Source organism: Lepus europaeus, chromosome 18, assembly GCF_033115175.1.
Source record: "Lepus europaeus isolate LE1 chromosome 18, mLepTim1.pri, whole genome shotgun sequence".
NCBI lineage: Eukaryota > Metazoa > Chordata > Mammalia > Lagomorpha > Leporidae > Lepus > Lepus europaeus.
This window is the reverse complement of record NC_084844.1, coordinates 12,924,241-12,941,407: the sequence shown is the minus strand read 5'-3', so window position 1 is coordinate 12,941,407 and position 17,167 is coordinate 12,924,241. Positions and strand designations below refer to the sequence as shown.

At 53.7% G+C, this 17,167-nt stretch overlaps 1 protein-coding gene across 3 annotated transcripts in view; it reads right to left on the bottom strand.

Annotated features, from left to right (window-relative positions):
- Window positions 1–17,167, bottom strand: part of PRKCA (protein kinase C alpha) — a 420,895-nt gene that overhangs the window by 26,163 nt on the left and 377,565 nt on the right. For all 3 annotated transcript variants that reach the window (XM_062175255.1, XM_062175253.1, XM_062175254.1), the window contains 3 exons: window positions 14,146–14,237; window positions 12,753–12,815; window positions 11,846–11,984 (listed from right to left, as the gene is read on the bottom strand). In XM_062175255.1, the coding sequence (XP_062031239.1) occupies window positions 11,846–11,984; window positions 12,753–12,815; window positions 14,146–14,237 (294 nt within the window). The remainder of the gene's footprint in view (window positions 1–11,845; window positions 11,985–12,752; window positions 12,816–14,145; window positions 14,238–17,167) is intronic.

Below are 17,167 nucleotides of genomic sequence, written 5' to 3'. Positions count from 1 at the left end.
GGTCTCAGGGAAACAAAGAATATTCTCTTCTTTCTTCAAAAATACAAACATTAAGCCGGCGCCGTGGCTCAACAGGCTAATCCTCCACCTAGCAGCGCCGGCACACCAGGTTCTAGTCCCGGTCGGGGTGCCAGATTCTATCCCGGTTGCCCCTCTTCCAGGCCAGCTCTCTGCTGTGGCCCGGGAGTGCAGTGGAGGGTGGCCCAAGTGCTTGGGCCCTGCACCTGGCTCCTGGCTTCGGATCAGCGCGGTGCGCCGGCCGCAGTGCACCGGCCACAGCAGCCATTGGAGGGTGAACCAATGGCAAAGGAAGACCTTTCTCTCTGTCTCTCTCTCTGTCCACTCTGCCTGTCAAAAAAAAAAAAAAAATTTGATGCAGAAATTTTGACTGTTCTGGAAGACGCCATCAATTTCCGAGGCTGGAACACAGCACAGGGTTTGTTTATGACCGTCTGATGTGCCCAAACAGTGCCACTTGGGAGGAGAGAAGACAGGCTGAAGGGTTTGCTGGGAGTTCTACACGGACAGACAGCTGGGATCTGTGTTCATAACTCCTCCTCTGCTCCCGCCACTGGGGCCCACAGCTCAGGCAGCGTGGTGCTGTTGTTAGAAAGGCTGCTTCTCTGCCCCCACTCAACCCCAAGTCCCCACCAGCACCCAGCACTGGGACCTCACGCAGCACAGGGCAGACTCGAGGAACCAGGGGCCGTGACCCGAGCCCCACCTGCAGGCACTGCCTAGCCCTAGGTGCAGAATCGGCAGAGCGCTCAGGAATTCTCAGAGTGCACGTGGCCGTGGAGGTGGTTTAGAAAAACTGTCCTCAGGGTTCTGAAAAGGAACCCGAGGTACCGCGTGGCAACGCGGCTTGCTCCAGGTCACCAGGCTGGTAGGTGGCAAGGCCACGTACAGAGAGGTCTCAGGTCACCTGACTGTGTCCTCTTCCTACAGAACCAGGCCTGAGACCAGAGTGTGATAACCAAGAAGCACCACGGTTCTCACTCCAGATGCTCCCCAGCTGAATTCCACTGGGACAATGTGTCCAAGGCAGGAATACCAAGTGGGAAGCATACCGTGGTGAGAGGCTTCCAAGCACAAATGCACTCAAGTGCTGTGTGACCTCAGGTAAGTGGCACAGCCTCTCTGAGCTTCCATTCCCTCATCCGTGATATTGGGACTGCAGCAACCATCTGGCAAGTAGGTAGTGGGGCGACTAAACGGCATTCAGTGTATTAAAATGGGCTTATGTAGGTAAGTGGAACATGCATATGTACATTATGGAATTCCATACTAACATCAGAAGTAACTGACTCCCAGGCAGGGCAGGTGGGTGGAAGTTACCCAAGGTAATGAATGAAATCAAGGGAAGAGGAAACATTTTGGCATGAGAGCTAATGTTAAAAATCTCTATTAAACGGGGCTGGTGCTGTGATGTAGTGGGTAAAGCCACCGCCTACATTGCCAGCATCCCATATGGGCACCGGTTCGAGTCCTGGCTGCTCCATTTCCAATCCAGCTCTCTGCTATGGCCTAGGAAAGCAGTAGAAGATGGCCCAAGTCCTTGGGCCCCAATCCGAGTGGGAGACCTGGAAGAAGCTCCTGGCTCCTGGCTTTGGATCATTGCAGCTCTGGCCATTGCAGCCAACTGGGGAGTGAACCAGCGGATGGAAGACCTCTCCTTTTCTCTGTGTGCAACTCTGACTTTCAAATAAATAAATAAATATTTTAAAAATCTCTATTAAACGCCTTGAAATGATTGTTGGCATCTGGAAATTCCTAGTCGACCTTAAATTGCCCATTAAGCTTATTCTGTGCTGGGCGTCGTGTTAAGAACTGGGCACAGAAGTGAATGAAGGATGAACAACTCCACCCACTTGGTGGATGTCATCAGAGCAGCAAGACTCGAGGTCTCTTTCCTCCTTGTATATGAACACTCGCTCTTCTCCCTGTCTCCTCCCTGCCACTGTTTCTGGCTGGGTAATTCCACGGGCCAGGCCTTCTGCTAGACACTGGGGACAGACACACGATGGATAAAGGCGTGCAAACGTGGTATCTAAGACCAAGGGCCTTAGTGCAGCCCAAGGGGGATTTCTGCAATGTCTGAAGTCTCTGAAGAAAATGCATCACAGAAGAACATTACCGCAAGAAACTTGAAAAGCCTGGAGCCCAAGCTACACGTTATCTGCTTAGACGAAAATCGCGGCTCTGTCTCAGACTAGAGAGAAAAGAAAATGATTTCTTGAATGATAATAGGACAAGCAAATGTAATTTTTTGTTTTGTTTTTGTTTTATTTTTTTGACAGGCAGAGTGGACAGTGAGAGAGAGAGACAGAGAGAAAGGTCTTCCTTTGCCATTGGTTCACCCTCCAATGGCCACCATGGCCGGCGCGCTGTGGCTGGCACACCGCGCTGATCCGAAGCCAGGAGCCAGGTGCTTCTCCTGGTCTCCCATAGGGTGCAAGGCCCAAGGACTTGGGCCATCCTCCACTGTACTCCCGAGCCACAGCAGAGAGCTGGCCTGGAAGAGGGGCAACCGGGACAGGATCGGTGCCCCGACCAGGACTAGAACCCAGTGTGCCGGCGCCGCAAGGCGGAGGATTAGCCTATTGAGCCGCGGCGCCGGCTGCAAATGTGCTTTTAAACTTGTTTGTAGCAGCTGCCTTCTCTCCCTCCCCTAGTTATCCCTATTATCCTAATAGAAAGGAAAAGAAACAGCAGAACAACTCAAGTACAAGGTCAGAAGAAGGCCAGATGTTACCAAGAAGGATTTGGAATTATTAATACCAGCTTAAATTGGAACTGATGCTTTTTATACATCACTAGAGCTGTTAGTATTTTGGTAAAGGTTTTTGCATCTGTGTTCATGATGGGCATCGGGCTGTGGTTTCTTTTCTTGCGATGGCTGTCAGGTCTTGGTATCAGGGTAGTGCCGGCCTTAGAGAATGTGAGGATGCCGTCCTAACATTTTGGCTTCTGAAAGAAATGGCAGAGGATTGGTGTACTTTTTTCCTTGTTAGAATCTACCACTGGCCGGCGCCGTGGCTTTACAGGTTAATCCTCCGCCTTGCGGTGCCAGCACACCGGGTTCTAGTCCCGGTTGGGGCGCCAGATTCTGTCCCGGTTGCCCCTCTTCCAGGCCAGCTCTCTGCTATGGCCCGGGAAGGCAGTGGAGGATGGCCCAAGTCCTTGGGCCCTGCACCCACATGGGAGACCAGGAGAAGCACCTGGCTCCTGGCTTCAGATCAGCGAGATGTGCTGGCCGCAGCAGCCATTGGAGAGTGAACCAACGGCAAAAAGGAAGACCTTTCTCTCTGTCTCTCTCTCTCTATCCACTCTGCCTGTCAAAAAAAAAAAAAAAAAGAATCTACCAATGAGCTCACCTGGGCATGATGCATTGCATTTTGGAAAGTTATCAATGATAGGTTCAATATCTGTAATAATAGATATTGGCCAATTCAGACTGTCAACTTCTTGTTGAGTCTGGGCAGGTTGTGTCTGCAGGAATTAGCCCATTTCATCCAATTTCTGGGCACAGAATTGTTCACAGTATCTAATATCCTTTCAATGGCCATGAGATCTGTAGTGATGTCCTCTCTTCCACTTCAGATATTGGTAATTTGGGTCCTCTTTTTTTTTTTTTTTTTTGACAGGCAGAGTGGACAGTGAGAGAGACAGAGAGAGAGCAAGGTCTTCCTTTTACCGTTGGTTCACCTTCCAATAGCTGCTGCGGCCGGCACGCCGCGCTGATCCAAAGCCAGGAGCCAGGTGCTTCCTCCTGGTCTCCCTTGCGGGTGCAGGGCCCAAGCACTTGGGCCATCCTCCACTGCCTTCCCGGGCTACAGCAGAGAGCTGGACTGGAAGAGGGGCAACCGGGACTAGAACCTGGTGCCCATATGGGAAGCCAGCACCGCAGGCGGAGGATTAACCAAGTGAGCCATGGTGCCGGCCCCTACTTACCTTTTTTAAAAAATATTTATTTGAAATTCAGAGTTACAGAGAGATGACCCAGCCTGCGGGTCAGAACTCTACCCAATGGCCTCCTGCAGAGAGAGGTCTGCTGGCCTCTCTAGGGGGACACAAGGGCACATGGCAGCAGTGTGGTGTCCCTTGGAAGAATGGCTCGGGGAGGGAGACCCACACAGAGCCTGGGGGATTCTCAGATCATTGTCTAGAAGGGGCTGGGCACGGACTCCCAGTGGGCACGTCCCTTGGGTCCCTGCAGACCGCAGTCCCTCTAGGGGAAGCCGAGGGGACGGCAGACTCTAGCCTGCAGGCCCAGTACAGCTCGCCTGCTGCTTCCGGCCAGCCTGTGAGCCAAGCTGAGTTTCATACTTGTAAATGCAAGACGAAAAATGTAAAAAAAAGACTACACGAGTGTACTTCAAAAAGTTCATGGAAGATGGAATTAAAACATAAATTCATTTTACTGCCAAAAAATTGAGATCTGTGCATAGATTTTTCATAACACACAGTTTTCACAATTTTTTTTTATTTTGAATTTCAAAATTTCTTTGCACCAAAATAAACTTAATTCTTAATCTGATTTTGCAAACTTTTGACATCCCCTCATTTTAGTGTTTTGACAACAACAGTTGTTCATTTTTGCCACTTGGCAAAATCTAAAATTTTGGTTTAGGATAAGCCTGAAATATTTCCTAACTAGCCCTGAGCAAAGAAAGGGGGCCCTGTTGCCTCGTTCCTGGAAGCAACATCGTGAAGTTCCGGGTGTGGCCCCAGGAGTCGTTTGGCTTCAGCTTTGCCCTCTGAGTAGCCAGCAGCTGTGTCGAGAAGATGGGGATAAACCACGGAGTGATGGTGAGTGACTGCATGGAAAGAAAGATCCTGCAGAGCTGAGCCCACGGTGCTCGGCCAACAGCCAGAGGCCACCTTGGATATCCCAGCCCCAAGCAGAACCCTGGCAGCCAATGTCCCTACATGTAGTAGCAAGGCGCTGTGCCTGCTGTTAACATGGGGTATTGGAGCCACTGCACAACAACAGATAATCCAAACAAAAGCAGAGGGGTCAGCGTTGTGGTGCAGGAGGTTAAGCCGCTACCTGCAATGCTGACATTCTATATTGGAAGGTCAGTTCCAGTCCTGACTGCTTCGCTTTTGGTTCAGTTTACTGCTTATGTGCCTGGGAAAGCGACGAATGATAGCTCATGTGCTTGGCTCCTGCCATGCACGTGGAGACCCAGATGGAGTTCCAGGCTCCCAGCTTCAGCCTGGCCAAGCCCCAGCAGTTGGGGCCATGTCGGGAATGAACCAGCAGACAGAAGAAACCCTTTCCCCCTCTCCCTCTGACACTATGCCTTTCAAATTAATCAACCAAAATTACCCAAAACAGGGCAAAATTGATGGAGAGCTCCCTCTAGGGCAGGCTGAGTTCATTACAGACAAAACTCAAATCTCCTGGATGTGCTGTGACTGAGGTACTACGATCACCCTCATTTTATGGATTTCACTCCAAAGCTCTTAGAAGAGTGGAGCTATAGGCAGAGTTAATGACACCATGGTCAGAGGCAGCAGGGGAGACTTAGCTGGGAGTCATGGCCATTTTCATGGAGCCTCCAGCCTCAGCCACCGCTGCCCTGGTCTTGGGTCTCCTCTCTGGAGGCGGCTGGTGCTGCTTGGGCAGGGCTCGGAGCTCTGCACCCACCTTGGGGACCCCTTGTAGCAGGCCTCCTCTGTGGCACCCCGGCGGCCTCATAGAGATGCTAAGTGTGCATCCGAACCCCAACGAGTGGCTGCTCGAGTGGCAAAGGCAGCAAGGCGAGTCAGGAACAGGTAAGGGAATGACAGTGGCAACACAAGACTCCTAGAACCAGGAGACGGCAGCCTGGCGGGTCTTTGGCAACAGAGCAAGGGGCAACCGGCGGCTGATGGCTCAGAGGCTGGTGGACCAGGGTCCTGGCCCTACACTGGCTATCTGTGAGCTCTGGCAGGTGGCCTTTCCTCGCCAAGGGATAACACCATTTAGCTCTGAGGACTACTGCAGCAGGCAGGAGGGAGTGGTACAAACCCGGAAGTGAACAAATGTCATCTTCCTTAATATACCCACCTCCTCCCTACCGTTGCCCAGGCAATTTATAAGTAAGAGAGGAGATGAAGCCCAGAAATCTCTGACCTATTTTTGCAGGATTAAAAAAAAAAGCCCTAAACGAGCGGTCAATTAATGCAAGTCACAGAACATGGGGAATAAAAATGGATCAGAGTGTTACTGGGGCTCTGAGAAAACCTAACAGGCCTGAGCCAGCAGCTCCCTGGCCTGTGTGCGCCTAAGCCTGGATCTGCAGCCCCCGGGGGAAGCTGTCAGTGCTGGGCTCAGACCCCAAGTCTGCCTTGAGCTGGGGCAGAGGGGAAATTGAGTGCGCCTCTCTGTGCCTCAGCTCCACCATCCAGGACTCAGGAGCGACTGAAAGATTGAACAAGATAAAGGGTACGAGGTGCAAGAGAGAGCTGGCAGTCAGAGAGTCCCTGCAGGTCCCCCAGGGGCCGGCTCCTTCTGCAGGGGGAGCTGCAAGGTGGAAATCAGCTGTCCCACAGACCCGAACGCCGCAGAGAACGGGGCTGGGCTGACTGAGCTCCACGGCCAGGAGAATCACCATGAGAAGAACTCTTGAAAAGAAATGGGGAGAAGCACACAGCTTCCAGAAGACCCCAAAGGAAAGCCAGGCCCTGGCTGGCCTGTGGTGCTGTAGCCCCTGGACGCTGACCCCATGCGGAGGGGAACTGGCCTTTGATGGAGAGCAAGCCGCCTGGGTTTATCGCTCTCTGTCTTCAACCACGTGCTGTGCTTGGTGCCTGTCTGCACCCAGCTCCTCTCGGAGGGGCCTTGGCCAGTGCCTGCTCCCTCCCGGCTCTCCTTTACCCCCTTCCTTGGCAGTTTGGCAAGTGCTAATTTACCGCCTGACCGCCTGGGTGGGCAGAACACAGAGTTATTCTCTCATCAGATCTTAGATTCCCCATCCCTCAACACAGCCCTTTCCCCTGGGGACAGCACTAGCTGTGGGGTGCCTGGGCTGATGCCCCATCAACCTTCACACACACACACTGGGGGCCCCTGACTCACTGGCTGGCTTCAGTCCACGTGGCCCCTTGGCACCGCATCCCGTGCCTTCAGTGCCACACCTGTCACGGCCCAGTAACTGGACGCTGGAGTCCCTGACTCTCTGGGTTCCACGGCCTTCGTCTCCCAGGCAGGTGCCCTGTCTGCCAGGCCAGGGGACCTACGCAAGCTGATATCTGGATGAAGACTTGAAGGAGGTGAATCGGGGAACCACTTGGGCACTCAGGGCAGGGCACAGGGAAGGGGGGACGGGAGGAAGCACAGCCCAGGGGGAGGTGGGCATGTGGGAAGTTTGAGGAGTGGCAGGGAAGCCGCCCAGGTGTGCTGGGGATCAGGGTGGGTGAGATGGGGAAGAGTGGGGGAGGGGGGCAGACGAGGAAGCAGAGGACAAAGCATCTTAGGGCCCTTGTGGAATCCGGGCTCCCAGCGATATCCCCAGCTCTGCTCCCAGGCTGCCTTCTGCCCCTCTCACTGCCCCCACCCCCACCCTTATTCAAAGCCCTCCGAGTGCCCCCCTGCCTGCTAGGGCTCACTGTCAACTCCAGGCTCATTGTCACAGGCACTGCTCTTTCAGGGACCACAGGCTCCTGGTGGCCAGTTCCCTGCCACACCTCCCCGACCTGTGTCCCACGGCATCTGCCTTCCTCGGAGCCCCCCACCAACAGCTCTCCAGTTCTCCTCCCTCCCAGGAGTCTCTTGGTCCCTCTTCTCCCATCTGCCCTGAACGGGGGATCCTGCACCCCTCCAGAAGGGAGGTCCCAGCTGACGGCCCATCGCGGAAACCTCCCCTGCAGTCCTTTTCACTCTCCCTGTTGGGTTAGAGCCCAGCTAGCACAATTAGGTGATGTCACATGGGATGCAGACATCCGGGTGCTGTCACAGGCACCGCCGGGCTGGCATTTCTGCGGGGCCGGGACCCAGGAGCCACACCCAGGACCCGTCTCCAGCTCCCTGATCGTACCCGATCCTCACCCCCACAGGACTCTGTCCCTGTGCTGACAGGCAGCTGGCTACAGGGTGGGCCACCACACCCCCAAGTGTCTCCTCTCGGGCTCTTAGCCAGGTAGAGGGGCTGTTGTGGCTAAGAATGCTATGTCCTGACCACGTCTCTGTACCCACATCTCCTGGGTTGCAATCACCATTCTAAACCAGCTCCAGCACCAAGGCCCGCCTTGCAGGTCCTTCCTCGGGGCTCCCCTTCTGGCCGGACACCCCTAGGCCCACAGCAGTGCCAGTGCCCACTGACCAGTGCCCTGGGCTGGGCAGCAGCTTCCGACTGCTGCCTCATCCCTGGTTACCCGGGGGGTGCCGGGATTAACAGCTGGGCACGACTCCCAGACTGGGCCCCCGACTCCAGTCCCGGCGGGCCCCTACGGGCTGCCAGCGACAAGACCGTCTCTGCCAAGCGCTCAGTTTGCTCCTTCTCCCAAGAGCCTGCAGGTGATGCAACACTCTCACCTGCGCCTGGTGCCGGCTGGTTTGCCTGACTCTGCTCAGGTGTGAAATGTGACCCATCAGAGGACGCGCCCAGAGCAGCTGGCCCGGTGCGTGGTCTGGCCTACCCCTGGCCCCGCTTAAACAAGCCCGGCTCCCACGCAGCAAAGGGGAGTAGAAGGACACTTCCAGGAGCAGAGGCCCCGCCTGCCGCCTTTTCCGTGCCAGGAAAGTGCGGGGTCTGATGCCAACCCGGGCCGGCCCCTCCTGCCTCCGAGTAACTGACTTGCAGGGGGGAGTGAAACTGGACTTAGCTTTCTCATTCAGCCTTCTCCACTCAAGGACCTGGGGCGTCCTCTCCCTGCCAAAGCAGAGGCCCCTGTGTCTGCTTCGGGACTCCCCCGCTGCCCTGTGCCTCCTCCGTGGGCACCCGCTCACACCCGCTCACACGCTGCCCGTCTCCGCCTGTCTGTGCAGGTTAAGGAGACGCCGGAGTGTTAATCGATTCCAGGGCTTTTGAACAAATAACCATAAACACTCAAGCCTCTGCGCTGCCTATCAAGGAAAATGCCAGCTTCGACAATTATCCTGCCTCTGCCTGACGAGAAGATTCGCACAGAGGACGGGACGACTTTAACCTCCGAGCCAGCTCTGGAGCCTTGAACCCATCTGCTGTCTCTGTGGCCACGAAGGCCACATTCCTGAATGCTCTAGGGGATGCCAGCAGAAGGCGGAACAAGCAGAAGTGATTATTGATTGAGCTCCCCGCAGTGCCATGGTTCATTTTATTTTTCTAAGAAATTCAACTGGGATCTAAACACAGCTCTCGGGTCCTGCCTGTTTGCACGATTGTCACCTCTTCTAAGCTGCACGGCCCCTCCCTGACGTGCTGTATTCCCAGCGGCACTGGGGCTCGGCACAGTAGGTGCATGCAATGGTGGAAGTGCTCGGATGGGTCCCGTTGTAGGGAGCGGTAGGAGGTCTGAAGACGGCCTGAGCTTGGGGTTGAAGCCGAAGTCTGGCATTTGTTAGCGCTGTGGTCCTACATGGGTGTTTACTGCCTCGGTCATCTCACCTGGAGCATGGGTTCGTGATAAGGGCTAAACGCACCTGGAGCCTGGCACACAGTAGGCACTCAATACACAGAAGTCGCACCCTTTATTATGGCATGTGCAGCGGCTCTATGGAGAGGCATGAGGACGTTGGAGAGGAGTTTATGTAGAGTGAGAGATTAGTATTCTCTGTGCACAAAGAGGCCCAAAGTTACGGAGATGTGTGACAAGTGTGGTTCCCCGTGGTTGTCGGAGGAAGACGGGGAGAGTGGCCTGCACAGAATGCCAGCACCATGAGTGAGACAGGCTGACTAATGTCACCCCCTCCCGAGATGCGCACAGCCCTACGCCCAGAACACTGCTGCGACGTGGCAGAAAAGAGGCTGCAGCAAGGATTTCGGGACAAATGATTCCCGGGTCACTGCATGGACCCAGAGCATCACAGGATCCACGAGAAGGTCAGAGAGAGACTGGAGGCTGCCGCGTGGTATCAAGAGCTGAGAACGTGGGCAGCCCCAGCAGCGGTGGGGGACGCTCGGCCTGCGGGTCCACGAAATCACTGGGTCTGGCCCACCAAGGCCACTGCAGGTGGGACTCAAAACTCAACAACTCTTTAGCAGGCTGATTTTTTCAGTTGGTAACTGTACATGGCCCAAATGATGCTATAAACCTTCAGATGGCCCTGGGCAGAAAAAAGAAGGTTCTCCACCCTTGCTAAAGGCTGGAAAAGGCCAGGAGACGGTCCCCCTCCGATGCCCCCTGCCTGAAAGCTTCCAGGAAGAACCAGCCCTGAGAGCGATTCTGGGTCCCTGGGCTCCTGGGCTCCTGGACTGCGAGAAGATGAATCTGTGTTGCCCCTGCGTTTCCACTTCTGTTTCAGGCTGGCAAATCTGGGCTTCTTTGTTGCTATGGTGACAGGAGACTCTCCACCCAGTATTACCAACCAAAAAGGACAAAGGCCAGGGACAACACAGGCCAACAAACCTCAATGATACGGAAAAGTTCTCCTTGCTGAACACAAGAAGCCGTTTGATCTTTGGAGCCCTGGTCTTAAAGGAGATGAAGTTCAAAGCTACCTTGACCCCTGGAAATGCTGCCATCCCCAGCGTGTCCCCGGGCTTCTGTGTTATCTGGCGGGCTGTCACACAGAGCCCACAAGGATCATTGTCTCAGCTAGCTCAGTGCCTGTTGGGTGCAGGCAGGCCTCAGAACGGAGCCCACATCGGGAGGGACTGGTCCTGTCCCCTCTCTGTCTTCATGTCTAAGAAAAAGGACAGCCATGCAGGGAGATGCTAACGCGAGAGTGCTTTGGGAACCCCATCAAGTAACGTATCACCTCGTCTTCTGTAATTCCGAATTCAAATTTCTAAGTGAACGCTCTGTTTCCAGGCCGAAAAGGCCCTTCCCAAGGGCGTAAACACCAGCTCCCCCTTCTGGAATACTGACTGCTACCCCGGGTCAGGCCAGGCGCAGAATCTCACCTGAGACACTGGAGTCCTCAAAGCGAGTCTACACGGAGGCTGTCATGAGCCCCAACTTGCCAGGGTAGAAACGGGGGCTCCGTGGGGCTAAGGAACTCGCCCCCGAGCTCCCACAGTCTGGAAACAACAGTTAGGGGCATAGCTCACGCTGTCTGGCTCCTGAGCGTGTGTCTTCCTCACTGCCTCCCGGATAAATGCATGGGACAAAGTGTTGACTAAATGTGAGACCTGCTGCCCACGGCGGGTGTGAGGGCTCTGGGAGAGACCTCGGCCACCTTTGCTTCCCAGCCCAACTGGAAAAAAAACTGTTGCATCCTCAGGGCTGGGTGTGGACAGAGAACTGGCTACAGCAACGCAGGTGACACGACCTGTTCTGTCACCAGCATGTAGGAAGCATCACAAAGTAGTGTAAAAAAAAAAAAAAAAAAAGCCCTGGTGTGTTGGTGTGTGCTGTCACAAAGGCAGAGCCCCATGGCCACTGCTGTAAGGATCCGGATCCCGGGAGCATTCTGCTCGCAAACATACAGCGTGTGTTTCAGAGCACTAATCCATCCGGATGTTGTTACAAAGCCATCCTTGCTACCACCTTCGAAGTCAGCTTTTCCAGGCAGGGTATTTTTCACAAGCTCTCGCCACCCAACAGTGCTTCTTCAACTATTTTGACCATGGCTATGCAAGGAATACATCTGATCACGCACCCTCGCTCACACACACGTGCAACAGAGACGGGAGCTCCAGGGACACACAAAGTCTTCCAGCGGGCAGGGAGTGGGGTCTGCGGTTCCAAAGTGCTGTCCTACTGGGGTCCCTACCTCCGGGGCGATGTAATCTGGAGTCCCACAGAAGGTCCTGGTGGTGACCCCGTCCATCATGTGTTCCTTGCACATCCCAAAGTCAGCGATTTTGATGTGTCCTTCCGAGTCCAGCATGACGTTATCTAGCTTCAGGTCCCTGCAAGGAAGCAGGTAAGCGTCAGACCCCTCCTCAGGAGCCGGTGGAATAGATGGGCGTTTGGCTGGCTGCCATCGCAACGCCACGGTGACTCTAAGTCCCTAGGGAGCAGGGACTTCAGAGCCCAGCACAGGGCCTGGGATACGGCAGGTCCCTAAATGCAAACTGAATGAATGAGTGAACAGCTGAACTTATAGTTTCCAATCTTGGCTGTGCCCGTGAATCCAGGGATTCCAAGTTAGTTTTGGAGCGATTCCAACTATTTAACCTATTGACACCCTCACAGCCGGGTTTGTGCAGTCATAGGCTTAAAACTACCTCCTTGTGCCACACAGGTGTCCCTTCCATTCTGCCTTGGGCCACACGTCCCCTGCATTACTCCTCAATGGACACCGAAGATGTTCTTGCTTGGGCACCAGATTCTCACTGCAACTAACAACAGCCAGGGCTCAATCCAACACTTTCTCCCTTGCCTCTCCCCAGGTCCCCATGTCCTTCTCCCAGTGAGCGTGTATGAGTGTAACAGAAACTTAGCACCCACTGCTCCCTGACCTCTGCTCCAAATAAAAGGCAGAGGAAGAAGCTGGTGGTGGAGAGAAAAATGTGAGGGCGGAAACCAGATATAAAATCTTTGAGGTCTAAGACATCAGACGGTGACTGACATGTCCCCAGGCTGCAGAGAAAGCGGGTCACCATGGGTCTCTATTACGCTGGCAGGAATCAGCCCGGCACCTGAAGTCCCCGTGCTGGGAGAGCTTTGATACACACCTATAGATGATTCCTCTTTTATGAAGGAAGAACAGCCCAATGGAAATCTCTGCTGCATAGAATCTGCAAAAGAAAATGCGCTTCAGGTTGCTGGTTTGATTCTTTGCACTTGTAGATTCCCTTAACCCTCAAGTCCAGTGTCAAAGAGATACAGGAAGGCAAGACTCTAAGGTTTTCAGACATCTGTGTCACCCACCCATGTCCTTCCAAGTCCTGGCCCTTCCCTCCTCTGCCCTCTTACCCACTCCCCTGAGAAGGTCCGGCCGGCAGTCAGTGAGGCAGGGATGCTCTCGTTGGGTAGGGTGGACAGGTAATTCACTGTCTACAAGGTACTTTCTAAGATAGCTGTCTAAAGATCGGACACTTGTCAGACCTTCCTGTGTCTCGAGTAAGAGTGGAGAAGAGAGGGCGGTGGTGTTTGAAATGACAACCACAGCTTAGTGGGTAATGGATTCTTTAGGGAGTTTATTCAACTCCTCCCCAAGTGCTGGCATAAATGGGACGCACACCATGATTTATACTTGAGTTTACCCTGTTAAATAATTCATCATAAAAAAGCAGTTACCACCCTCACTTCAAAATCGTTAATAGGTTAATATCCGAAACGCAGAGGAAATGCCAAAGGATGTTTTAGCATCTGCATGCCATTTGGGAGTCTTTGAAGTCTGAGAATCTGTGCTTGTGCATTTATCACACCCAGGAGGCTTCAAATAAGCACACGCGTCCCTATACACAGGGCCAAGAAGCCTGCCACGATAGAGACCAACTCCTCACGGATGGCGGGGAACGAGGAGGAATGGGACTGCAGGTGGCTGTTATGTGATTTCCAAAAAACCTTTCCTGCCACAGAAGTACAACGAAAGGCCATGGCTAAGACCCCTTTACGCCAGGCTGCGAGGCAGCTCCTGCTATCTGTTCTTTATAGCTCTGAGCTGGTCTCCAATCCGAGCATCTCGATGCTTTGTAACCAGCAATGTGGGAGACGGGGATAAAGGCAGGTATTTCTGAAAACTAAAGCAAAAATAAAAGCAGAGAAATCCCCTTTCACATCTCTTAAGCTTGCTACCCAAGAATTCCCGGTTCTACCTTCAGCTAATCTTCCCCAGGGCAGGTAATCCCATGCCGGCCAAAACTTCATCTGCTTTATCTTGGAGCTTGAATGCTGGCCAACATCCTGTGAACATTTGCTAACTTGATTAATCAGGGAGAGTGCCCCCTACGGCCTCGGGTACAGACGTAAACTGCCAATAAACCTGCCCCCTGGGAGGTCACAGGGCCCACCCCCAACAGCAGAGCTACCCTTTGATATTTGACCTGGCAGAAGCCCCCCCCCCCCCCCCCCCATCGAGAGGACTGGGTTGTCTGAAGTAAGGGACTTAACATCAGTACTCACACTGCTTGTGGCTCCTTGAACTTTCCCACTTGCTGGATGTGGTACATGAGGTCTCCGCCATTGACGTATTCCATGACAAAGTACAGCCGGTCCTGCAGATCAAGGCCCACACATGAGCAGGGGCTCCCTCCCGCCTCACGGGTCACGTCTGGCTTTCTCGTGAGTGTAACGCATGCTGCATGGGCAGACCCGCTCCATTTGTGGTGCCTCAAAACGTTCGTTCCCCCAAAGAAAGGCTAAGGGCTGAGCAAGTACTATCACATACGTGTTGTGGGAAGTACAAAGTCGTGACTCTGAACTGTCAGCTGTCCAGGTGTCTTCCACTTGGGTGATGTACACTCTCTAGGGTGTTAACGGCTTCCAATTCTTCCCTAAGTTCCCTCACTAACGCATCTCTGACCTACGGACAGTACGAAGGGTGCACGCTGGTTGCCAATCTCATTTGAACTAGTGCCTCTCGGTGGCTGGTGTGCAGTACCTAGTACACATCCATGCTGATGTTACAGCGTGCCTGAATGGTGCCTCTGAATACACGTCTCTTGGCTGAGGTTCGGGGCGAGGATCATACACACTCAGTGATACTGGGCAGGGGAGAGGGCGGACCATAAGTGGACAGGCTGTTATGACGATAAATGCCCTTTTGCAACCACAATATGCCCCAGTATTGACTTTGTGCTTTCTGTCCCTGGTATGCTACATGTTGGCCCCACCACGGAGATCTGCCTTACAGAACCCACCAAGTCTGTGTGTTTATGAGAACACAGTGCTGGGGACAGATGGGGGGGGGGTGGAGGGGTCTAGCAGTGACATAACAAGTAGTGGGGCCAGCATGGTGGCACAGAGGTCAAGCTACCGCTTGCAACACCAGCATCCCATTTGAGTGCTGGTTCAAGTCCTGGCTGCTCCACTTCCCAGCCACCTCCCTGCTAACGCCCCTGGGAAAAGCAGTGGAAGAGGGCCTGAGTGCTTGGGTCTCTGCCTCCAAGTGGGAGACCCAGATGGAGTTCTAGGTTTCTGGTTTTGGCTTGGCCCGGCCCCAGCCATTGCAGCCATTGCAGCCATTGCAGCCATTGCAGCCATTGAAGCCATTTGGGAAGTGAAGAGCTCTGTCTCATTCTTTGTCTCTGTAACTCCTGCCTTTCAAAAAAAAAAAACAACAGCACAGCCCACAAGGTAAAAGCTGACCTCTGCTCTCTCCCAGCAAACATCCCCATTTCACAGAGGTTGTTAAACATGAAAGTGCTGCAGAGGCAGAAAAAAAAAAAAAATGAAACTGGTGCTAACAGCCAGAAAGCAGCCCTGGGGGTTTCCCTCCCCAGCTTTCCTATTATGAACTTAAATTTCCTCTGTTTCTCTGCTTTGTAGCTTTCCAGAGCCGTGTAACCAGGGTTACAGGGGCTGGGCTGGGATTCAGAGACCCAGCTCTTCTTCCTAGGGCACCGCTGTGCTGCTCGGCTCTGCCAGGGACTGGGGCAGCTGCTGGCGCCACCAGAGCGAGGCTGCCACTCAGTGGCCGGCGCCTGGCCCTGCAGCTTCCACTGTGCACCCAGGCTGTGGCTGCACTGCCAGTTCAAGGTTCCCAAAGTCCAGACGCCCAAAAGCCTGGAGGGGCGCCTCCCCAGAGTTTTCAAAGACAGACGATACAAAGTGAGTGTCTTGACCAGCGAGCAGCTGAAAATAATCACCAGTGGCCAGGGCAGCTAGTGAGTTGCGCGTAAAAGGGACAGGCTCTGAGTAGGCCAGGCTGTCTGGCAGTGCCTCGCTGTGGGACTTCCTAGGCGCCACTAGCAAGCCCTCCGCTGGCTGACCAGGGCTCTGGAGTTGCTTCTTTGTCCTAAGGCAGGGCTCAGCAACCTTTTTCCTTAAAGGGCCACCAGGAAATATCTTAGGCTCCGTGGGCCCCTCGCAAATGCTGTCCTGAACTCCGCCTTTATTGTGTGCAAAAGCAGCTATGGCTAACTGGCTACGTATGGCTGTGTGCAAGGGCTAAAACTTGAATTTAATAGAATTGTTTTTAACAATATAATCTTTTTTTTTTAAAGGCTTTATCTATTTGAGAGGTAGAGTTACAGACAGAGAGCAGGAGAGACAGAGAGAAAGTTCTTCCATCTGCTGGTTCACTCCCCAAGTGGCCGCAACAGCCAGAGCTGGGCTGATTCAAAGTCAGGAGCCAGGAGCTTCTTCCAGGTCTCCCATGTGGATGCATGGAATGTGGGCCATCTGCTACTGCTTTCCCAGGCTATAACAGAGAGCTGGATTGGAAGTGGAACATCCGGGACTCTAACCGGTGCCCATATGGGATGCCAGTGATGCAGGCAGAAGATTAACTTACTGTACCACCACGTTGGTCCCAAGGATTTTCACAGCAACTAGTATCATTTGGATTTCCTGTGTGCATCTTTCTTAGTGCTCACTGTCTGGACAATGCAGGTGCTGTGTGTCGTTAAACACCAGTGCAGTACTTTATGAAACTGAGTCTCCCAGCATCCCAGTACTATGCCTTGCAGCAGGACTGGGGGTCTTAAACAGCCGGGGCTGCGAGTGAGTTCTTGCTTTCATCTCTCTTGAGTCAGCACAAGAAAACCCTGCATCTACAGTCATCCCTTGGTGTCCCTGAGGGATTGGTTCCAGGGCTCTCCTGGGTGCCAAAGTCCCTTATATAAAATGGCCAAGTGTTTGCCTAGAACTGCACACATCCTCCTGAATACATTAAGCCAGCTCTTGGGCACTTACAACACTGTAGATAGGGGATAAGGACGAGACTAAAGTCTGGATGTGTTCAGTACAGATGCAATTTCTCCCCAAATATTTGTGACCCACGGTTGCTTGGCATTGAGGATGGAGAAGTTGTAGACATGGGGGGCCCACTTGAACTAAACGGAATGAGTGCCAAGGTTCTGTGCAGAGGACGTCACAGAGCCAGATGCCCCCAAGCTACCCACAGCAGAGGGGTGAGAGCTGCCCCGTGCCCACGGCCTGCTTCCCAGTCCTGCCATCTCCAGCCTGCCCGCGGCGTGCGCTG